The sequence below is a fragment of the Epinephelus fuscoguttatus genome, linkage group LG9, assembly GCF_011397635.1.
Source record: "Epinephelus fuscoguttatus linkage group LG9, E.fuscoguttatus.final_Chr_v1".
Lineage (NCBI taxonomy): Eukaryota > Metazoa > Chordata > Actinopteri > Perciformes > Serranidae > Epinephelus > Epinephelus fuscoguttatus.
The window spans coordinates 10,024,143-10,049,320 of record NC_064760.1 but is presented as its reverse complement, the minus strand read 5'-3'; the positions used below and the strand labels follow the sequence as shown (position 1 = coordinate 10,049,320).

The window sequence follows — 25,178 nt, the reverse complement described above, 5'->3', positions numbered from 1 at the left end:
TAGGTTGTTGTGTTTTGATATCTTGTGTCCCGGGAAGGGCACCCTTGTCCCTCAGGGTACGCTTCAAGCCTGTTTTCTTGATCTTTGCACCGAGCTGTCCTCCCTGTAGTGTTTAATTGTTGTTTTACCTGTCCTTGCTAGATTAAAGTTGCAACACTTGTGTGTAATGTCTGGAGCTTCTGCTGGCTTTAGTGTGACGATCTACCCTTGATTTTATAAATGTTTTGTAGTTTGTTGAACACCCCTAATACTGAAGTTTCTCTGTGCTTTATGTGTGTCTTTGAAAATCTGTCTGTTTGTGCTTCTTATGGTTGTCAGAAAAGTATTCTGATGTGAGTTTTTTCATGTTTGTGGCACTTTTTATATCCAGCATTTGCACCATAACACACTCCTCACCAATACATTGCTTTAGCTCTGGTCTTAAGTTGTCTCTGCAGTTATGAGGATGATTAAAATATCAGCTTATTCCAAAGCAAACTCAACATTCATAGAGTCATATAGTCCCTTGGATATACAGTCAAAGTGTGCCATGGAGAATGAAACTTTTCTTAAATGCATGTTGCTGATTGATGATTGTAGAACAAAACCAAGAGGAAGCAGTTTAGTTTGAAAGTTGTGTTTTAAAAGTGTTTGGCTCCAACTTGAGAATTACTTCTGCTACATAAAATTCTGCCAGTTGTTGGACTTTTCTCTAATATTTGCCTCTGTATTGTACAACAGTGCACAGCTTTACATCCGCTGGCGTCTTAAAGGAGTAGTGTGTGTAGGATTTACAGGGATTTAGTGGCATCTGGCGCTGAGGATCACAACCGGATGAATCTTCTCACGGTTAGAAGTCCTTCAGTGTTCATTGTTTTTACCTGGAGCCGAATTATCTGCAGAGGTCTCTTCCTCCCTGAAACAAACAAACCAAGTGATATATGCAGATAAATACACTGAATAAAGTGGTGTCACGTTATAAATCAGTGTTTCTCCGACACAGTTCGGCTTGTAACACATGGGCTGTTAACCCAGCACCTGCTACTGTGTGCTCACCTTTTTTCTCTGATAACTTAAGATCCAGATGTTTGGGTTTTTACCAGAAGCTGAATTATTTACCGAGGTCTCTTCCCCTTCAAAACAGAACTGGTTGTTGGTTGTTAATCTGCTAAAAACACAGAATAAAGCAGTTTCACGTAAAAAAAACTCACTGTTTTCTCCACACTGCTCGTCATGGAGGTGCTGCTTATTATGGTGGCCGATGCAAAAACGCAGATAACCCTATCTAGAGCCAGTGTTTGGTTTGTCCATTCTGGGCTACTGTAGAAACATGGTGGTGCAACATGGCGAACTCTGTGAATGAGGACCCACTCCCTACATAGGTATAAATGGGTCATTCTAAGTTGACAAAAACCCAGGGATTCTTATTTTTGGGTGATTATACATTGATTAAAACACACTTATTATATTCCTCACTGGACCTTTAATATATTCAAATTAAACTGCCTATGGAAGGAAAACCACTTCAGTTGTACTCCTCACAACTCTAACAAACATGGCTTCATCTGATGGAGTCACAAGCAAAACAATGGTTGGAAGTCACTGTTTAAAAGAACTGCACCGCACCGTGTCTCCTGATGCACCTCAGTACCAAAAACACGGGATGGTTTTAATGCAGAGCACCCAGAATACATCTAACAAGTTGGGCTGTCTATCAGTAGTTTCATCATGTTAGGGGCAAGGCCACTTGGCCAAATGCAAAATGCAGCAGCAAGGCCATCAATTAAAACAATGAAGGGGAATAATTAATTTAACAAATGCATGAATTTAACTTTAGGGTTCAGGGAGATTTTATTTTTAATTCGTATGGTGCACACTGGTGTCTGAAAACCACATTGACAGGAAAGAGACAGAGGATAAATGGTGAAATCAGCTGGGGCGGTGCGGGCAGGGCGTCAAGGCCACTGTGGTCACGGCTTATGTAACAGTCTGAGGGACATAAGGCCAAACTGAGGGGGCACAGCGGCCACGGCCTTTGTGACCCCCTTGAAATTCCTGCCTGGCGTTTGTGTCATTCTTGGAAGGCCAGGTTAGTTTAGTTGTTTGAGAGGTTAACTTGCAAATCTGGTAAACAAATTGATCACATATACAGTATATTATGTTCAGTAGTTTTACATGAGATGTGTAGAGAAAGGAAATAGAGGGGGAAGAGGAGAGTTGGGAGAAGGAGAACAGTGTTTGGAGTCAGATGGTGCCTACTTTTATGAGTCTTACAGTTGTTCTACTCTAATAAACTCTCATTTACATACCCAACAGTACGCCTGTTGTTCAAATCATACACCAGTACCAAGTGCTTCATGTTTGAAACCCCTCTCAGACAGTATTTCTCCCAGTTTCAGTTTTGTTTTAGCATGTTAGAGGCTGGACACATCAGCACACTTTGTATTCTGGAGGATAGTAAGGTGCTCTGACAGTGTAAAGCCTCATCCAGTCACAGTGTGCTATATTTGTGGAGGAGTATTGACTTTAACCATGTGAGGGGATTCGACTCCAGCAGAGGAAGAGTTATCTGCCCGTTGCTTTGCACCAGGCCGTCTTTCTTTCCATGGGAATAGGAAGCAAAGCATTTTCACACTAATGATGCAAATACCCAGCATGCAGTTGTTACACACAGCATTTCCTGTTCTGCACAATTTCACTGCATTGCCTTCATTCCTGGCATTCCCGCGGGGGTTCTGTCAGTGTACCCGGTTCTTCTTGGAACACTGTGAAATGATCACGCTTAAAACAGGGGAAGAAATGCGGCAAACGTCATCTCCCTCCTGCCTCCCTCCGGCCCCACCCTGTTTCCTAAATTTAGACTCGCTGTGTTTTTGTTTCAAAAGACTGCACTGAACTTTCGCATGGCCCGACATCTCCCGTCGCACACTCAACTCTCCTCGCTCTTGTACCGTTCCTGTGGGAAGGATGGAGCCGGTACCATGGCAACCAGCAGTCCCAAATGGGCTCTGCTCGAGTGCACTTAGAAGTACAGTAGGGAAGGGAGCTAACTTAACAAGAGTGCAGTACGCCACCGCCGCTGCTGCTGCTGCTGCTGCTGCTGACAGAGGGGTGGAGGAGAGCAGAGCGACACAGAAGCTGAATCTGGGCGGATGCTAAGCTGACATAGCAAGCTAATCTCCAGCATTTAGAATGCCAGGCACCGCTCAGATTTTCCTCTCTCCTACCCCGAGGCGTATTTAGGAGGTGAGAAATGCACCGAGGAGAAACTCAGGATTGAAGAAAGGAAATCTCTCCGGCAGGCAAGGTTTTTATTCAGCTTAGTCACTCCTATGAAGGCAAATGTGAGGCTAGGTAGGAAAACATCAGAGGAGCCACTGATCTGAAGGTTTCAAAGCTCCTCAAATGTGAGAAATACTGTAGACAAGTCTGTTTTATTATGATGATTATTTTCATAGCTGATTGCTCTGTTGGTGATTTTTATTGATTGTTTAGACTGTAACATAAGACAGTAAAAAATGATCACAACTTCCAAGATGGTCTCACATTTCTTATTCAGTCCGAAACTCAACGATAATTAATTTATAATTCTTTAAAACTGAGAAAAGTGGCACATCCTCACAGTTGAGAGGTTGTAACTAGTGATTGTTTGGCATTGGTTGCGTGATAAGGGACTTAATTGATTATCACAGTTGTTTGATTTCTGTTTAATAATTCAGCCAATTGTTTCAACACTTGTTTTATTCAAGCTGGTACAGACATGACGAAGCTGGCAGACTGTGATACCTTCACTAGGATAAAATGAATAAACAGTGATGGAAGGTATTTTATTTCAAACTTTTAATATCACAATCTAAACATACGCTGTTACAAATAAAATTGTGAGACTTAAAATTTTACTTAGTCCAGTGTGTAGGATTGAGGCGGCATATTGGCAGAAAGGGAAAATGGTTTTTTGTGTGTGTATTTTCACCTGAAAACAAGACCTGTCATGTTTTTGCAACCTTAGAATGAGCTGTTTATCTACATAGGGAGTAGGTCCTCCTTCACGGAGTCCGCCATGTTGCACCACCATGTCTCTATAGTAGCCCAAAGTGGACAAATGTAACTCTTGCTCTCGGAAGGGATGAGGGAAAAAATTGATACAGCATAGTATCGCAATATTTTTGTTTGGCAATATCATATCGTCACACAGTGCCAAATATTGATTTTTTTGTTATATATATTATTAATATGACAAATACAAATTAAACTTTAGATAGCCTTCTGGAATAATATAACCAACACTTTGCTGAAAAAAAAAGGCTGAAGTGAGATGAACAGACTGAAAACTTTATCTTATTAGATAAAGCGGATGTTGACAAAGTTTTCCCTTGGGGACATAATTTACATTTGAAAAAAGGTAATAAATCGCAGTATGTTTTATCGCAATACTCAGCATATCGCAACATATTTAAAATGATGTATGTAATGTAATAATGTATCGTGACTTCAGTATCATGATAATATCATGTCGTGGATCCTCTGGTGATTCCTTCCCATAGCTCTCAATAGGGCCATTTGTGTTTTTGTATTGGCCGCCACAGTTAGCTGCCCCTTTGTGACAAGCAGCGTCGGAAAACGTGAAACCGCTCTATTCTGGGTTTTTACAGGTTTGAATCCCCTGGTCCATTTGTTTTGGAGAGGAAGAGACCTCTATGGATAATTTGGCTCCCAGTAAAAAGATTTTAGACAATCACACTAAAGGAAATCTAACTTGACACATGGAAGATGTTTCAGCAGGGTGCAATCTGCAGTCCTCACCACTAGATGCCACTAAATCCTATACACTGCTCCTTTAAGTTAAGTACAGTATTATCTGTAAAATGTGTCAAAGTGGCCCCTGTCAGAGTTGTGTAATTATGTATTTTAATATTTATCATCACTATGGTGTGTAAACAGCAGTTAATTTTAACCACACTGTTTATTCTGTAACAATGCAACATGTTTTGTAAGGTACAAGTACCTAAAAATTATACTTAAGTACACTACTTTAACTGACACAGTAATTACTTTCCACCGCTTACACAACACTGCATGTGAAGATAAAAGGCATTGACGAAAACCATGTTAAATGGCTGCTTATTTAAAAGATTAGCTTGTTTCAGATGAGATTTTATTGTAAGTGTGAAACCCTTCAGCGGCTAAGCTCTGCTTATGTGAGCATGATGAGCTGTTACGTACCAATGTCAGCCACCATCCTCAGCGCTGCATTAAATCCTGAAATAGCTAATGCTATGAGCGGCCTTCATTGTTAGTGAGAGATTGTTCTGTAACACCGAGGTCAGAGGTTCGATCCCGGCAGTGGGCAGAGTGTCTGTGAACAGCTGCGAGTCCCTGAGAACTGAACATGCTCAGTCATTGTACGTTCCTCTGGAGAGTGCCAGCTTAATGCCTAAAATATAAATGTAATTGTAACCCAGCCGTGGAACTCCCACTGGGAGTGCTGACACACACACACACACACACACACACACACTCTGGTAGTTACCCCCAGCCCCTACTCTATTATCTATATGAAGTGAGGATTATTTGGCTCTCAGGGTTCAAACATAATGCAAGTTATTTCTTGGGCTTGTAAATACAGAGTTTGGCCTTAAGTACAATATTCATGCAAATGAATGGCTTCATCTGGATCTGCTTTACAATTACTATCAGTGGAGATAGCATTAACACGGGATAGTATTTGTTAGATGCATGGATTATAGCATTAGGTGATTGTGTTTACAGTCAGTCAGTCTTGATTTATGTTGCACCTTCTCATAAAATGTATTCTGATGTGTTTCACAGTTAAAAAAAACACAGACCCACACTATATGACATCAGGGATTGAGTAGGCCAGTGAAATTGTATTTGTTTTTTCTTATCATGTTTCTAGATGTGGAGTTTTGGATATACCCTCAGGTCATTGGCCTGTAAGGCTGCCAGAGCAACCTAAAAGAAAGTTTGAAGTAGCCTAATAGGAATGATGTGAATTGCCATTTTGTTTTTTTCACTATAATCATTATTCAGTGTTAAGAAATAATGTTATTTTGCCCTAAACAGTCAGCAGTGACTGACATATCCATCCTGTCCACGTCATTTACAGGTGACACAGAAGTGGTGATTGGCTAGAGCTTGTTAGGAACACTTAACTGAAGAAATATGTGGATTGTCGGGTCACCATTTCCATAAGGACCTGTGTCCATGGCGCCTTTTATTTCTGAGTGCTAGCATTTTTTTTTTATTGTTCCCAGCGAGGAGAGAGAGCACATGTGGCCACAGAGATAAAGCGCAGCGTCTGTCCAGTGTCTGAGACACAGCACAAAGACACACAGAGACACACACATGTTAATTGCCATTTTGTTTTCACTTTTCTCACCATAATGATTATTCAGTGTGACATTGTGGTCATGTTAGCCATTTTTTGGTTAAGAAATTATGTTATTTTCACCCTAAACAGCCACTAGTTACTGACATATCCATCCTGTTCACGTCATTTACAGGTGACACAGAAGTGGTTGTGGGCTAGAGATCGCTAACTAAAGCAATATGTGGATTTTAGGGTTACCATTTCTATAAGGGCCTGTGTGCTTTTTATTTCTGAGAGCTGGCATCTTGTATTAATTGTTGCCAATGAGGAGAGAGAGTGTATGCAGCCAGCTAGAGAAATACTGAGCATCCAGTGTCCTTTTTCAGAGCGTTCGGGCGTTTTTGTGCAGCCGCTTTTACCGTAGTTGAGATCTCTAAAATATTCAGAACATGTTAGTCAGAAACTGTTACTACAAAGAAAGAAAAGCTCATCTGTGGGAGCAAATCAGCTGTCGAGTGTTGTGCTTTTATCACTGTAAGCTTTTTTGGTAACTTTGCCAACCCTCTGCTAGCATGGTGTTATGTTAGCTACCTAGCTAACGTTAATGTCAAGTTATTATTGTCATAGAAGCAAAAGCTATGCATAGTGCGTCCATAATTAAAGCGCCCCCAGCAACCTGCCACCACTTTTCTGATCCGATTTCATGGCTATTTTTCTGTCGTTATTTTTGTAACTATGGCTCAGCAAGATGAAATCCCCATCCTCAACACTGCCTACAACGCTTCAATTGACTCATTTGTTTTTGCAACCAGGAAAACAGCCGTCAGTGAGCACGACAACAGCCCAACCTGTGTGAATCGCTGGAGAAAAGAGTAATAGCAGAACGTTTTACAAGTTGCACCTGAGCTTCTGTCATTTTTGTGGCTCAGATACTAGTGTACATCACAATAATGCTGCTTGTGTGTGAGCATGCATTAGTGTTTCAGCTTCCTCCAAAGAGAAGATCAGACTGACCTTTGCAATAATTGTAAGATAAAAGATGACGGTTTTGGCTCCACTTCTAATGTGCCGGTCAGATTTATGATTAGAGTCAAAGGCCGCCGACTACTGCACATTAAAAGCTTTTGATTTAAGGCCTGATGTAACATAGTCCTGTTTTATTTTTACTTTATCTTCTTCTATCAAGTTTTATCTCCATGTGTCTGGAGGAAGTTTTACTCAAATTAGCTTGTTATGGGAAATATTACATCACATTTTTACTTGAGGGATGTTGCTGACGCTTTCTTCTTAAATGCCTGGAAAGGGGCACAGCTGTAAGTCAGAGCTTGAATTTGTAGTTTGTCACCATTAGAAGCAAAGATCCAGGATTTTAAAAGGATTCAGATAGATAGATATATAAATAAATGTCTGTTTCAGTGGATGTGTCCTGGATAAATCAGGGCAGTGAAAGAGGACAGTGTTTATGATTCAACACGTCTCCTGTGTGCACAGAGCGGTGGGTTAACACTTGGGTGCCTTGTTCAGAATGGACACCAGTTATTTCTAGCATCACTCTCTGTTTGTCTGTCTCCCTTTCTGTCATGGGCAAACACACACACGCACACACATACATATACACACACACTTGATCTTTCTATGTTCCCTCTCACAAAAGGCTTATAATCTCCATTTCTCAGTTGCTCTCCATTTTGCACTTTATCTCAAACACACTATCTCTTCCTCTAATATCAACAGCCATTTGTGATGTCAACCTGGCGTACACACACACACACACACACACACACACACACACACACACTGATTTTCCCCTGATCTCTCACTCAGCCACTCACTTAATGTCTTTGTGCTGTCACTCAGTTTAAAATGAAATGTTGATGTGGCCTCATGTTTACTAAACGGCTTCACCACTGATTTTATCCATACCAAATTATGATAATATCCAGTATCTCCTCTGCTCCCTTTGTCCTCCTTTACTCCTCTCCTCTGTTTCCATTTTAACTCCTCCTTAGTCTCCAACACCCCAAACTCTTTGAGCAGATGAGTTATATTCCTCCTCCGGGTTTACTCAGTGGCCAGTGGGGCATCCAAGGCTCCAAACAGCTGTTCTATAATTATACAAGCAGCAGGAGGCAGACAATCAATACTCCTTTTACTCTTTTCCTCCACCCGGGCGGCCTGGCGGTTAGCGAGGCCGCCCTGTAATCAGAAGGTCACAGGTTTAATCCCTGCAACAGCCAATGTGTCCATCAGCATCCGTGCGCTGTCGGAGTGTCCTTGGCAGTGACATTGCTCACTCATCTTCTGACTGCTTTTTAATTGCTTTAAGACTGTACATGGGAGGGGAGTTACTGCTGATAAGAATGACTCTCTCGTTATTACTAGAAGTATTTATGTTTGAGAGCTCTTAAATATAAAATGTTTAGTGCGTACATCTGTGTGAGATGACTCTGAGATTACTGTACTGTGATAATTGGATGCAAAGATAGGCAGGCACAGGGCTGTGCTCTGCTTTATAGCACTTCACCTTTACTTCACACCCACTGGGGTCAGGTACTGTTCACATTTGAACTGATACTGCTGCTTCTCTGCTTTTTTCTAATAACTAAGTTTTTGTCTGTTGGCTCTTGTATGTGTGTGTGTGCGTCTGCTTGTCTCTTTTGCTCTCTGTTCAGACACAAAATGACAAATATGTGAAACAAGTACATCATTTAAAAAAACACAATCACAGACCACACTGAAACTAGGCTATTTCTAAAGTAAAACAGAAAAGATAATTAATCAGACAGACTGAAATCATCAGTGCACAGCGATAGTTTCAGCTCGCTGGGAAGGCGATGGATCTCCATGGCTGGCTTCCCGGCTTCTGGGCACTTCATGGTGCTGTCACATCCTGTCTGAACCTGGTGTTCTCACCCAGGTGTGCTCTACGTTACTGAAATTTGGCACTGATTGACTAAGCATGAATTGGTACTCTGTGGTACCAATGTAATGCAGTCAGTACCCTTTAAGGTATCGAGTAAGGTAAACCAACCCTAACACCCACTGTATCTTAACTAACCTGTTAAAGGGGCTGAGGAAATAATTGTATTTGTATTAAATTTGCTTTAAAAAAAAATACTGTACTTTAAAAGAATAGTTTGACAGTTTGGGATGTGTTTTGTGGGATTGTTTACTAATTTAATTACCCATTTTACTGTACTGATTAAAACTGTTTTCATATGATCAGTTGTTGATTTCATTCACTGTTCTTTAATCGTAATTGTGCTTTGGCAGCACACCTCAAATGTTATGCAGATAAAGCCTATTGAATTGAATTTAGTGGGACAATATGGGACATGTTACCAATGCTGAGAGCTAGACTAATATTTATCATAAAATGTCCATCTAACTTTACAAATAAATATTTTTCTTCTGCTTGACATGTACTGTGTAGCTTCACATCTAGTCCCCTGTGTGAAATTGAAGAATAACTAATTACTAATAATTCTATTAACAAATTTCACAACAAGAAAACTCTCTAAGATTCACTCTCCACTGACTTCACACAGTTATGAGTAGTTTCCAAGTCTTCATATTCCGCCTTAATCTGCATTGGCACTGACTTTGTGGTGACTCGAAATATTCCCTGTTGGGCGTCGCCTATACAACAGTGACAGGTTCACCTGCACTTGACCCGCGTGTGAGCAATTTGATTGACGTCAAATGCAGCCCCATGATGACAGCTCCTCTGCTTTCCATGCAGCCATAGGATAAAAGACAGATTTTAGAAAAGTGTCTGTCCTGATTTGTAGTGGTTTAAAAACCAATCAAAATGTGAGACATCATGTTGAAATGTGTCATGCGGGACATGACATAAACATGCAATGCAGTTCACAAGCAGGTCACCTGGTCACCTTACTTATGTCTGGCTATTTAATGTAAAGATACAGCCATCAGCCGCTTAGCCTGGTTTAGCCAAAGGACTTGAAACAGGGGAAACAGCTAGCCTGGCTTTGTCCAACAAAATCGGTCCAGCAGCAACTTTAAAGTTCTCCAATTACCATGCTATAGCTTTATTTTTTGTAATCCTTACAAAAATGAGTGTAAAGACAATTTGTGGTTTTACAAAGCGAGGCTAGGTCCTCCTCTTTCCAGTCTTTCAGCTACACTAAGCTAACCAGCTGCTGGCTTCAGCCTCAGTTGATATCGATCTTCTCATCTAACTGTCAGCAAGAAATCAATGAAGTGTCTTTATCAACATATCAAGCTGTTCATTTGTCGATATTTTATATCATTGTGAAACTAGCATTAGCATAAGCAGATAAGATTTGAGCTTAAACTATGGCTGACTGATTTTAGAAATATAATCTCTTGTAGGATCGTTAACCTCGCTGAACAACTTTTCATGCAGAAATTTAAAAAGTTAATATCATGCCAGGTAAAGAAATGAGATGGAGGCTCAGAGCTCACTCCACCCTTGTCTCAAGTGTTTGAGGTAATTGTACCAAAGGTTTTGAAGCTAATTTGTAAAAGATGAAGTGATTTTTAAAACCGCTACATATCGCACCTTATAATTGGAGTCTTATTGTCTGTTTAGAGGTCAAAGATGTCCTGCAGTGGTAATGAGGAGGTTCAGAAGTTGAAGTGATCTGTTCAGTAATCTGCAGGCATGCTGAATGGAAGGATGTGTGTGCAAGCCGGAATAATAATGCGTGTGTCTGTGTGTTCCCTACCTGTCCTTGGCTATAAGAGCACTGAGAAAGTTGAATTTTCACCTTGAAAATTCATTAATCTGCCGAGTCCCTGAACAATGAAAGAGATTTTGGCAGTAGGTTGATGTAAAATAAACTTGTTACAACGTGTTGGTTGAACTGTCAGCCATAGGGGGCATTAATTAGGTTTTTCCTCAGTTGGCATAAAGAAGTTTTAGGTTTCTAAACAAGATTTTAGGACGCAGTCACACACAGCTACACTCAGTCTGTCTAACATGGACATTTTTTTCCCAGTTGCTGCTGAAAGCTGCATTTTAACATGTCAGTGAAGTCTTCACTTGCAGTTTCTCACATCCTCGACTGGCAAGTGGCATGTTTGATAACTTTCATCTCCTCTGCTTCTTTCCATGGCTCTCTCCTTTAACCTGGCTCCCAGGAATGCAATAAACCTCAGGTACCGTATCTATTAACAATGTTGCTTGTTGTGTTTACTATATGTGAGTGTGTGAGAGTGAGTGAGTGAGTGTGTGTGTCCTGCGTCTTCTAGCTGTCTGTGTTAGTGCTTCTGCTGGTGGTTTTTATCTGCGTCTGTTCCCTATTTGTCGTATCTGTGGCTTCTGGTAGACTCCCTTAATAAATACCTTCCATTTGCCGGCGTGGAGGCTGATAAAAGACGAAGAGGGAAGCCTGCACCACACTCCAATTGCATTACCAGGACATCAACAGCAACATGAATTGAATTCTTTTAGCCCTGATAACATAAAGCCTCCATCTTCTGCTTCCATACATGTTATCTTGCTTTTGATCTGAAAAATGAGCATGCCTGGTTGGGAATGGACTTCATCACGTCGCCGGGTGATGACACAGAGACGATAAGCATCACTCCAGCGCAGCTTATGGGCCTGTAAACTGAGATAATGGCAACAATTTAGCTGATTGAGGTGCGTCATATCTCAAACGCTGTGCCTCTGTGCTGATGTGCTTGATAATGGTATTGACTGTCTTTCGGCTCTATGGATTATTATTATCCCTGCTGTGTGGGTGTGGTTCTGTTGGGTCTTGATGATCTACGATGGTGCCGTTAAAGTGTTTGATTATGATGGCTTTGAAAGACATTCATCCAACGCAGCTATTTAGAGACAAATCTGCCATTTGTGCTGCGTGCAAACATAGTATCCCCCCCCCCCCCCCAATCAGTCTAGAAACAGCACACATATCACATTTCCTGACAGAGTCGTCTGCAGTGTCCGAGCAGAAATGGATGTCGAGGAAGAGGTTGAAAAAGATCAGAGCTCAAGGTGTTGAGCAGTCAGACCTGCTGAGAAATGGGAGAGCGGAGAGAACAAACCTGCCACTCTCGGCCGCAGAAAAGCCGAGCTCCTATTTTTAGAGCTGTCCTTTGTGACAACCTGCTCTGCTTCAGCTGTGCAGATACAAAAGCCTCAGTTGTGAATAGACATTGTGTAGGAACTGCAGCGGTGAGAGAAGAAACGCTTCATTGTACACTTCTTTTTTTTGGTAGCTTTCTTGCCTCCTGCATTCCTTCATCTTTGGGTGTTTGAAAGTATTCAGAGGAGCTTTTTAGAGCTGCTGCTTACAATTATTTCATTTTAAATTAACGTGTCACAATAAAAGTCAATCATTTGGTTCATAAAATGCTATAAAATAATACCACATTTTCCAAAACACAAGCGTACACATTCAGATTGCTTGTTTTTTCTATAAAAGTGATTCAGTTTACTGTGATTTGTGAAGCTGCAGGCAGTGTATGATTGGCATTCTGTGCTTGAAAAGTGACTGAAAATTTAGAGTCATTAGAAATACTCTGTGATTAGTTTTTTTGGCCATTGACTAATTGTTTCAGCTTGAGAGCTTTTGCGCTATTTTTAACTCAGTCGCAGTGAAAAAATGTTATTTTTATTTTCAGTTGCATCTTTCTTTGTTGTGTTGAGTTGTGTCTCGCTCTCCCAGCTCAGACACAGAAAGTTTAATCTGTGTTTATAGTTATTAATAGCCAAATATCCAACTTTGATGGAAATAGAGCAGATATTTTCGGGAGCGTTCGTACTTCATAACACAGCTGAAATGTGGGCCTCGTGCGAAAGAGGGAAAACAAGCTACTCATTTACAACTGGCTGTGGTTCATTTTTCACTCGGTGTTATAGAACACGCTTTCTGACATTTGATTTGCTTTTCATGTCAGTTTTGACATTCAAAGACCTTTTTTTTTTCTCCTAAAGTTGAGTATTTTCAAAAGGGTTGACGGATGACATTTATTTCGATGGTAATGAGCCTGCATGGCGAGGATAACAAAGCGCATTGTTTTCGCTGTCGTTGTTGTTTGTGTCACTTAAATGTGATCAAAATCTCTCGTAGCAGAGCTGTTTGATCTGTTCGATACTGAGCTGGTGTTAGACGATGCTACAGGAGATACTGGAGATAGTGTTAATGATTCCTGTTCTGCTTGTCTGGTTAGGTAAGGGGTTAAATTATGTTTTGTATGAGTCTAAAAATAAAATTTGTCTCGCTTCATGTTGGGTGCACGGTCCCCTGGATGCATTTTAAAGCTGAGAAAGACTGGAACATGAAACACTGTGATCATAGTGGATCTGTGGTTTTAGTTCAGTTTGAAAGAAGAGACTTCACATGATATTATTGTATTTAACTGTTTGTAACTCGGAGATAATGTTGGCCATGATGTACTTTCCTAACACAAAGTTGCACGTGATGACCTGTTAAGCTGTAAAACATGATATCAATTAACACATCAGATCCACATGAGCCATTATCGCTCACCCAGAGATCCATTTCACCTGACGCACCTTCCATCAAATTACACAACAGAAGCAGTTTTAAATCCCGACATAATGACTCATCGAGGAAATATTCACTCTCCACTCTGGCTCTTCCCTTTCACACATCAACAGCTTGTGATTATCACTGAAGTTGTTTTGTAACCAAGACTTGTCATGTGCGTTTTGGTGTGGCCTTCTTCCCTCGTGGTTGTATTTAAAGCTACCCAGCACTTTGTGGATATTTGAAACTCTGTGATGGCTCCAGCTCTAAAAAATGTGTTGCCACTGCATAACATCCTGGTTCATTGAGGTCACTGTTTGTGGGAAACTGCCTGTTGTGTGATGGATCTCATCCTGTGTGGGTTTTTGAACAGCAGTGCAAATCATGTAATAACACTCAGGGTTCAACAATAAGGAATGTTCAGGGCAAGTAAAATGCCACGTCTGGCTAGTTTTAATGGGCCGCTAGTAAATGTAGCAACTCACTTACCCAGTTGGGTAAGTGGTAAAAAAGAATGAAACACGTTGTTTTTTCTGGAGCTGGTGATGGAAGTAGCTAACGAGTGAGCCATCTCGCATCTTTCTCATCTGCACATGCAGAGTACAGACAAGGTGCTTCTGAGAAAATGGCGGCAGGTAAGGATAAAGCGTATGAGCTGAAGTGCATCCTGGAAACAGTAGTTTAGTTGGGTGGTTGTAGTTGTTATTTGATAACCATTAATAAAGAAGAATCTGCATAGGGGCGAGTAAAAAATTTCAAATCAGGCAAGTAGATTTCTGACATACTTGACTCACTGAACAAGTTAAAAAAAAAACCAGGGTGAGGGAGCCCTTCTGTGCGGAGTTTGCATGTTCTCCCTGTGTCAGCGTGGGTTTCCTCCAGGTACTCCAGCTTCCTCCCACAGTCCAAAGACATGCAGGTTAATTGGTGACTCTAAATTGTCTGTAGGTGTGAGTGTGAATGGTTCTCTGTCTCTATGAGTCTGGTGACCTGTCCAGGGTGTACCCCGCCTCTTGACCAGTGTCAGCTGGGATAGGCTCCTGAATGAATAAATAAGTGTTTTTAGCTGTCATGGCTTTATGGCTGGTAATGTTGGGCTGTCCTTTGATTCACTGCATTCACCCAGACTGAAATATACCCACAACTATCAGTTGGATTGCTGCAAAATTTAAGACAGATATTCATGATCCCCCACAGGATAAATTCTACTGTCTTTGGTGAGCTCCTGACTTTTCGTCTTGTTGCAACCATGACGTTAACATTTGTGATTTTGAGTGAAATGTCTCAGCAGTTATTGGGTGTATTGCGAAGAAGTTTGCTGCAGATATTTGTGTCTCCCTCACAATGAACCCTAACTGTGGTGATCTCTTAAATTTTCATTTTAGTCCATCACTGGGTCAAAAATTGTATTGACTTGAAGATTATTGGTGTTTGACTGAATGCCTGCAAAGCTAAAGCCAGTTCCATCAGTCTTGGGTGCAAACTGTGTTTATTTTTAAATTTAGGAATGCTAACACACTGAACTAAAATGGAGAACATGGTCAAAATTATACCTGCCAATCATCATGTGAGACGCATGCTGTTTTCCTTTCTCTCAGTTTCTTTCTGATGTGGAGAGAAACAGGAACATAGGGCAAGAAACTTCACTCTTCCACACAGAGTTAAAGTCTTCCAGTTCATCACCTTCCAGTTAGTCTATAACCCGATCCGGAAACCTCTAGTGACTGATCAACCTCACACTCACTTGCCAACAATCTTCCTTTGCCACTTATTCTCCAGGAGCTTCTCTTTTCATTCACTTTTTTTTTTTTTTGATTTATGCACCTTGTAGCAGGTGCAGGGGCACGACAGATGTTTCGCCCCTGTGAACCTACAAGTGTAATCTTTTAAACGTGCCTGGCTGCCTGTGTTTCTGCCAAATTATTTTCAGAGCAGCGTGCAGGTGACAACAGCTTGATAAATGAAATAATCCCTTGGGCTGTAGCGGCTATGAAAATGTAGTCTCTTTATTAGATCATCTTTCTCGTTCTAACAATGCTATTTAGAGCCGCCGTAATGGGACCGGCTTCAAGGATTAATGCACAGCGCTGGCAGTCAGGAGCGCTGTGTTTCCTCCACGTTAGGCCTTCTGTGGGCTTACAAACAAATTCAGTGAACAAGGATAGACACAGATCAATAAATCAGAGTATGTTGAGTTTGATCCCATAATAGCCAGTGTCTGTGAGAAGTCATGTGTTCTGTTCTCAAGTTTTTGTGATGCTGAAAAACTTCCCGCTCTTTCATTGCAAGTGAAGTCGATGTAGGAAGCTTCTTTGTCTGCTGATGTAGGATTTAGTTTTGTTTGTTAAGATTCTGGCTGGTTGTTCCTACAGACTCTCAAATATAAAGTGCTATTTTTTCTGGTTTTCTTGATATCCTGGTCTTCTTGGTTGGAAAATCATCTCCGGTAAAGTGTTTCATTTTAAGGAGAAGCCTTTTCTATTCTTACTGCAAAAAAATCCCATGAAAAAACAAAACATGTAATGGTCCTACAAATAAGAATTGTCTGTGTTTTCAAGGCCTATATATGTTATTCATCTGTGCCCCATTGAAACACATAATTCATCCACACCATGGTGACACGTTCCTTTACTGTAGTATGTTTCCTACTACTTCATTCAATACCCATAATGTGAATGGAGGTGTTTAGTGCAGCCATACTTTCGAAGGCTTTGGTAGCATCTCGGCAGGCTGAGCTGCCACCTCTGGGTTGTAGCCGCTGCTGCAGGAGTGTGAGCTCCACACTAGGGACAGTTGGTGAGAATCCACCCACATACACACAGTGTCAGGGCTAACTGTCAGCATCACACAGCTAATGGTACCCAAAGGTCAGTAATGGGTTTAAAAGCAGAGTTGAGCTGTTTCAGTGTGAGTTTGTTTGGGTTGTTTGATGGCTCGGTGCCGTATGTTAGCCGCTGCTGCTGTGTTAGCTCGTGCTAACCTCGAAGACGTTGAACTGAGCATTTGCTGAGACGAGAGTGGCTCAGTAGAAAGTTTGTCAATCCAGTGGGGAGTCAGGACAAGATCCTTGGCTCAAAAAGGATCTAATGCAGCTGTCATTTGGCAGGAGAAGTTTCGATATTACTTGGAGTTATTTTGGTCAAAATTGACTCAAGTTCCTATGCCCAGCACTAGTAGATACTCACTGATGCAGCAGATATGTATTAATTCGCAGCTGAAAATAGTCCCTAACAAACTATTTACTCTTGTTTCAGTGCCAAGCTATTTTAGCAAATTGTCTAGTTGTTGTTTTTTTTTTGTTGTTTTTTTTTGTTTTTTTTAAATGAAACCTCATATTTTTGACCAGTTTTGAAGCACTTGCATCTCCAGGGAGAACAAGTCTGCAGGTATTTATAAATAGACTTGCACATTTTTAGTTTTGGCCTTTTCAGTAACTCTTTTTTTGTAAAGTAGAAGAACACCAGTTCTAAAGGTGTAAAAAAAAAAAAAAAAAACACCACTCAGTCATTTCAATCACTTTTTTCCTCACAGTGATATCAGCCCCTGTCATACTGTGTGAATTTAGAAATCCCTCATGCAAAACTCTGTTCTCAACACTGTAAAATTTAAGTTTAATCGAAAATAAAGCATATCTCTGGTCTGTGTATGTGTGTTCTGCTACTGCATCATTTAACACCACCTCCAGCCTCTTGATGTTGAGCTGGGATGGATACGAGACACATTCAGGTCCCTAAACGCATCATCCTTGGTGATGAACTGAGCCTCAGTCATGGGGTCCAGATGTGACAAAGTTCGTTGGTTTGTTTATGTTTTTTGGGTGCTTTGCCATGCTGAAGGACCGTTTTTATCTCTGCTGTGTTATGATTGAAAAATGGTGAAAAATTTCATCATTCTCTGCTGGTTGTTTGCTCTGTAAATCAGATTGACTTGACTAACCTCATCAGCAAAATACTTGAAATGTGACCTGATGCCTTGTACTGTCGAGCTGAGTTCTGGAATTAAAGGAGGTGGATGGCAGATGTTGCCATGTAATGATGAGTTTTTCTGTTATCACACTTGCCTGTGTGTGTGTGTGTGTGTGTGTGTGAATGTGTGTATGTTTGTGTCATGTGTGGGTGCACTGGTGTGTCATCCAGCAGTGTAATGAGGTTTTTATGGCTCTAATGCTACGCCTCAGCAAGCAAAACACCATCACACGGCCAACCCTACAATTGCATTGAACAGTTGCAGCCACGCCGGGTTCACAGACTGTTTACAAATGGCAGCTGAGGCACTGCCCCCACTCTACCTCATGCATTTAGCACTCACTGCTATCGAGCCCGAGTGCATTACTGTTATTCTCAAGTGGCGTTTTTCACGTCACTGTCACAATCCTGTAAGATCGATGTTCCCCTGCCGCTCTGCCTTTACGTCCAGCTTGTGATTAGTCAGTAAAAAAATGATTAATTGGCTTGTTTGTTCCTAGAAAGCTTTAAACGAGGGGGGTGGGGCAGGAAGGTCTGATATTCCCCAGACACGACCCCGTTGCCGCGGTGATGTAACGATGCCTCTGTCCTCTTCCCCCCGGCGATTGTCGGAGACGTTAATGACCGGGCTGCACAGCAAAGCACCTGAGCTTTTTTGTTGTTGTGATACATTACATCATGGCTCGGGGCAGGAGAGGTGATGTCATACCGGGTCTCCAGCCTCCCTCCCCCTCACGTCCTCCCACTCAGCTCCCCGTTACTTTGACTGGAGCAGCTCCAAAACCAGCGAGCAGTAGACTGCTTTCTAGGCATTGTCTGAGGCAGAGCAGCCAGGCTCTTTATATCCACCATAACAAAAAGCTGCAGCCTCAGTGGTCTGCAGCACATACACATAATAATTCATGTGTCAAATGCTTTATTGGTTTTATTGGATTAGCTGTTGTTGTTTTCAAGTGTGTATTAATCACATTTAGAGACTGTTTTTATATTTGTGGGAGTTTTTATGCTGGTGTTTGTGCAATTTTTGCACAATTTTAAGCAGATTTAGCACCATGATGATTGTAAATAAAATTGTTTTTAATATTAGTTGATTTTTAGAGTTATTTTTTAGTTTTTAAAATGGAAAAAAATGGAAAAAAAATATCTTATTGCAACTTCCTTAAACCCAAGATGACATATTCAGATATATTGTTTTGCCCAAACCACAGTCCATCATAAAGGGTACAGAGCTTCATGCTGTATTTGAGGGAGCTGTGTAGGAATAATTTATCATGCAGCGTGAATACACTTAGAAGGAAGTTACTAACTAGATTTTGAAGGAAAATGGTTAAAAGATATCTTGTTAAAATCAAACTTATGAACATAGATTCAAGTCAAGCACAATTATGGCACTGGACCTTATGTTATAGCAAACTTATAGGGGAGTCGAAGGTCGTAAGTCGCACAATTGAGAACAGGAATCCTTCCTCTGGATGTTGAAGTTGGCAGATTTAAAACCATCCAGGAGTAAAACAGGTCGTGTAATGATAAAAATAATAATACATTTTATTTAAAGGGCGCCGTTCAAAACACCCAAGGTCACATTACAGAGTATAAAATAACATACAGAACAATTACGCCAACTAGGAGACGTTGAGAATGAATCACATTGCCTCTGTATTGTCCTTATTATGAAGGAAATCATCATTTAATCAAATGTCTATTAAAAACCCAGGAACATTTTGCTGCACAGACGATGACAGAATGGAATGGTTGTCTAATCTTAATTTTATCAGTTGACTACCTTTGTTTCTAAAGCTAAAAAAACATCACAATGGTTTATTTGCTTAATATTAACATAAATTTATGTCCCTGCTCTGGTTTCTGGTCTTTCTTTTTTTACTGGTATCTTGTAAGCCTGTTTGGGCTGGGCATATTATGCATACAAGACACAATAGTGAAATTAAATCAGATATACTCTGCAGAATTTTCCATAAAACGTAAAATGTAAAGACTAAAAGTAATCCCTCTCAATCAATACTTATGCACTACTAGGAGTGTGTGGTGGTGTAGTTTTCTGCAGAGACTCTGACTGTGTTTTCTTATTTTCTTCATATTTTGCTGTGGTCAGGACATTGCTGGGCACAGCGCACAGGTGAGGTCAGGACTTTATAACAAGGTAACGACCAGGTGCCAGACTATAAGCAATACAAGCTACAAAAATTGCAGACACAGCATCATAAAAACACATGTATTAAAAGGTGAAACATCAAGCAGTCAAAGCTCGATCCAAAATGAGAGTGAATCTGAGGTTTGCTTTCACTTTCGCTGGTGATTGACAATTCCTGCATAAGATGCAGGATTAAAAATATACAATTTAATGACATAAAATGGTGAAAAACAGCTGAGATCAGTGATGTTTTGGGCATTTTCACTCAGTGATGACTTAAACTTTTGATAAATCATTACAATCGTTGTAGCAGTTGTAGTATTTTCAGTCTAAAATGCTGGTTTAGTCGCTCACATTTCTTAATATTCAAAGCAGCGCAGCATTTTTCAACAGTTTTACACTGTTGTATTATACTAAAACGAATTGACTTTTTCCGTCTCTTATTTTTCCAAACATCAAAATGACAAGAAAATAACAGCAATGGAACAAGACGGCAGGAAAATGATTGACTCCATCAAAATTTTCAGAAAAAATGGTGTGACAACAAAATGACAACTACTTTCTGAGGTGTGACACTGTGTGATGAAGTGTGCTATAAAGTGTAAATTATGACAGCTCTGCTTGATAATATAAGTCTGCTGTGTGTTGGTGGTGAACTGAATCGCTGATTATTTGGCAACGCAGATATGAAGTGCAGCCGGCCTGCTGTTTATTGTCTTGGTTGGCCTTTAAACTCCTTCCTTTGTTCCCTGTGACGTCTGTTTGTCATTCAAAGCACCGTCCTCATATCTCTGTCTGTCAGGAGACCTTCGTATATGGGACCGTCTATGTGTCCAATATCCAGAGTCTCCAGAGGCATGGCCTGCCACCTGAGCACACACACACACACAGAATACACACACTTATTTTCCTCTTGCTCCCACAAAACAGACAGAGATGTGTGTATGCGTGTTGTTTATTTGTCAGTGACGCTGCTGCTCATTGTACTACAGCTGAGTGAAGGTGAAGTGGAAGTCTATTACCACTTCTACTGTCTCTTTTACATACACACACACACACACACACACACGTCTCCCCTCCCTCCTCCATTTCGCCTTGTCTCGCTGCTTCCGTCGCCACAGCAACTGAAAGCCCCGGAGGGTGTGTAGGGGGGTTGGATGGCTGGGTGGGTGCGGGGGGCTCGTGCTCACCCAGTTGCCATGGCTATTCCAGCTGAGTGACAGTGACAGAGTGACATCATCGCTGCCAGTCTCTGCGTGTGTCGCTGCTGTCGGTCCATTTTGGACACTGCTCTCTCTCCCTCTCTCTGGCTCCTGATGCTTACACCCTGTCCCCCTCTTTCTGAGCGTCTCTACCTCTTTTACTCACTCTCACTCTCTCAGGAGGAAGTGCTGCTGTCTCCGTCTCTGTCTCCCCGCCCAGGAAATGGCTTTCCTTCATCCCGTTGCCATGCCAACCGGCTCCAGCCGCGGTCTTGTGCCGAAGTGAGCGTGATAATGGCATTACCCGCACTGTGCTCCTCTCCTCCCTCCACCTCCATCCCTTCATCCTTCTATCATGCATCCATCTACCTTTTGATTTTTTTTTTTTTTTTTTTTTTGCGTCTTCCTCCCACCTCTCCACTGTGTATCAGCTCTTTGCTCTTTGTGTCATCTCTCCCTCTCATCTCACCTCCTCACTTTCATTTTCTCATCCGCCCTTCTCCTCTTTCCGTCTCTCTCTCTCTGCGCTGGGGGTGTTGTAAGCCCTCCAGAGGGGCACAGCCATCGTGGCTCTGCTCTTACAGCATCACTTTCTGGCAGGGGAGGAGGTCCTTGCTACCCCCCTCCTCACCTCCCCAACCCCCACCACCACCACCACCACCTCCCTCCCCTCCTCCACCCCTGACACACATACACACATCCCCCTGCTCCCGTTACAAACAAACCGCTGGCTTTAACGTACAGTACCACGGCGGAGGCTGCAGGCGTCTCGGTCTTCAAATAATGTAATGGTGCATAAAGGCGTCAGTGTGTGCGCTGTGTTTTCGTGTGTGTAGCCTTACTTTCAGGAGAGGGAGGGGAGAGATAGAGAGAGAGAGGGGAGGCGGAGGGAGCAAACGTGAGTGAAAGTGTTGTCAGCCATTTTTTCTCATCTTTTTTTTGCCTGTTTTCTGCTTTATTATCGGCGCGCCGCTGCTCTCCGGCTGGAGATGTGATTGTCAAGTGCGCGGAGAGAAAAAAAGCTGCCTCGTCTTCGCTTGGATAAAAAGGATATTTCCCCCCTCTTCCTCTCCTCCTCCTCCTCCTCCTCTGTGGTTTTAAGATATTTCTGTGGGGAGCAGCGGGGAGGCTGGAATAAACGCAGAAGCTGGTGTTGGTTTGGAGAGTCTAATCAGGCCAAGGAACAGCGGATACTCCCAAAACTGTCAAGCCGCCGCCTCCTTCCAGAGAGACGGTCGCAGCCGAGGGAGGGGAGAGGGCAGGCGGCTTGGATGAAGATGGGGGTCTGCGCTGAAGCTTAAAGCAGCTCCGGGATGTTAGATTTTAGCCCGGTGAACATTTTTTCATTATGAAACCATTAGCAGCAGCAGACAGCAATGGAGTCCCGAGCCAGCAAGATAAAACTCCGGTAAGTAGCCTATCGACGCGCAACGTCTTCTCTCCATCTCTCCATCTTTCTTTTTTCATCTCTCCCTCATTTATGACCCACTAGATATGATTACCGGCCGTATAATGGACGTGCATCGGATTTCTATCGAGCCTCGACAAGATGAATGAACGCAGGGCAGGCCAAGGACGCGACAGAAACCCGAACAGGGCGCACCAGAGGCTGATTATCGCCCCGTCGAGCCTCCGATGTGTGTCAGTGTGTTGTACTAGAAACGGCCGCCATGTGCTTGCTGTCACTCACGCGCGCAGACACACGCACACTCGCGTGAATTTTAAGCACTCTTTAGATCACATAGGCCTCGTGCGTCCTCATAAAATAACAGCTTAGTATTAAAACTGCAAACAAATATAACAAGCAGCTCAGTAATGATTCATATAGACGCGTGCAGAGGTGTAACAGTGACGGTGAAAGGCGCACACACATCCAGCGGTGCACATGCGTGTGTGTTTAACGACCGCCGTCTCTGCCCTCATTATGTTTTTACGACGCACTGAGATGACAATATTTGATTGTAGCTCCATATTAAGTGCCCATGAAATTAATCACTCCAGGTGTCTTTTGCGCTGGAGGGATACAAATGTGCACATGCAATAATAGATGAGGGTGGTTTGATGGGAGGTGATGTCATGTTGCTGCCCTAAATTCACTTACCCCACCTCTTAACCTCTATTGGAGCGGTTGTAGTGTGTGTGATGCAGATGTTACTTTAAAGCCGAGACTGATAGTGGGTATTAGGTGTTTTTGCCTCGTGATGATCACCAGCTGAAGCACTAGTTTGACCCTGCTGGTGATGGTGGTGGTGGCGCTGTCCGTGGTGCTGGAGGCAGCCGGCAGCTTCCAGCAGACACTCGGAGGCCTGAGCCTGATCTGCACTTGAACGGTAAACGGATTGATCGGCTGTCAGCGCCGCTGGCATCACTCACACGTCGGGACCACACACAGGCACACACGCACACACATATATATAGACACACAGAGGCAGGGCTGTAAATCATGCTGATGGACGGTTCCTGGATCGCAGAGCACAGATGCCCAACGAAAAATCACCTTAATATTCCTATAATAGTCATAGATGTGTCAGTGGTGATGACATATCTCATCCGCCTCCCTCACAGTTTGTGCAGGGAGGCCTTAAAGAATACTAAAGGCCCGGAGATTATCTTTCTAAGAGGCCTTGAATCTCTAAAACATCTAAGACTATATGATTACATATTCAGACATCTCTTTGGCAAGCAAACTTTGATTTCTTTTTCAAAATGCAATATATTTTATAACGTCTATTATGTTTTCTATTTGCAACATAGGCAAAGGCATCTCTCCAGTGTGGATAGTAGGTTTCCTCTTACAGCTCTGTGATTTAACCAGGTTACAGGGACGACATACAGTTAGGGCAGCAACTAATGGCTACTTTCTCAATTGATAAGATCAATTTATATGATCTCATAAAAGGGTAAAAAATGTCGATCAATGTTTCCCAAAGCCTAAAATGATGTCTTTGAATGTCTTGTTTTGTCCACAACCCAAAGATATTCAGTTAACTGTCACAGATGCGTGAAGAAACTATAAAATATTCACATTAAAGAAGCTAAAATCAGATATTTTTGACCTTTTTCATGCAAAAATTACTCAAGAAGATGATTGATTATCAAATTAGTTGGCAATTAATTCAGTAGTTCACAACTATTTGATTAATAGATTAATCATTGCAGCTCTACATACAGCGTGGTGCTAATTTGTACGCTTAATATACCTTGTAGCGCCGTCCAAAATAGTGATTTATTGATACATATTGATTCTGAATATTTGAGAGAGTTTTAATACTCACTTTCCGCGGTATTGATTCACTCGCTTTTTCTTATTGTTAATGTTTACCATAGTCGCTCTGCTGTTCTCTGCTTCTAACCAAGAAATGAGAAGTTGTCTTCGTCACATTGTAGCCTTGTTATATTTATCCTTTAATAAAAAATTATTAGCAGTGTTAGCATTTCTCGCTAACAAAGTATGACTGAAATAATCCATAGTCTTCAACATGCGCTGTCATTTGAGTAACAGCCACATTTAAAAAGATCTTTTAACATTGATTTAAATGGTTTTCAAGGAACCAAGCAGAAGTAGCCACTCTACACACACTCTACACACTTAAAATATCCTTAAATATTCATGGTAGGGTTACCACTTTTAACAACTAAAGGGAAAACAGCATGTGTGCCATCAAGTAGCACCTAATTTCACCTCTTTCCCTTTATCTTCTCCTCCTGCCCACTTCATTAGATTTTTGTTTTCTTATGTTTTTAGCATACAAATGAAGGCTTATGTAAATACTCATTTAGCCCAGCAGGAAACCCACCACAGGTTGAGTCAATCACAGCCACCAGATCTTATTACAGAAATGACATCACCGTCGTAGGGCTCATGACCATTGGCAGCTCCGTGTGTAATTCCCTGATTGCTTATCCGTCCTCTGGAGACCTGTGATTTCCATTCTTATAGCTGCATTTTATCTTTACTGCAACCAGGTGCACGTTGACTTACAGCAGCCCGGTACAGTTCATGTTGATTTATAAGGTTTTATGGACGTTTATGGCTTTATCTTTTGGTGATTGCTTGGCCATGAA

The 25,178-nt window shown here is 41.8% G+C and overlaps 1 protein-coding gene across 14 annotated transcripts in view; it reads left to right on the top strand.

The window, feature by feature from the left end:
- The window catches only part of rapgef2b (Rap guanine nucleotide exchange factor 2b), a 151,632-nt gene that overhangs the window by 81,755 nt on the left and 44,699 nt on the right, over positions 1–25,178 (top strand). For 9 of the 14 annotated variants that reach the window (XM_049585093.1, XM_049585099.1, XM_049585092.1 and 6 more), the window contains one exon: positions 11,438–11,455. The exons of 3 other annotated variants lie outside the window; for them this stretch is intronic. In XM_049585093.1, coding sequence (XP_049441050.1) covers positions 11,438–11,455 — 18 coding nt within the window. Of the gene's footprint in view, positions 1–11,437; positions 11,456–22,053; positions 22,522–25,178 lie in introns of those variants that run through there. 2 more of the 14 variants (XM_049585103.1, XM_049585104.1) reach the window with 2 other exon arrangements.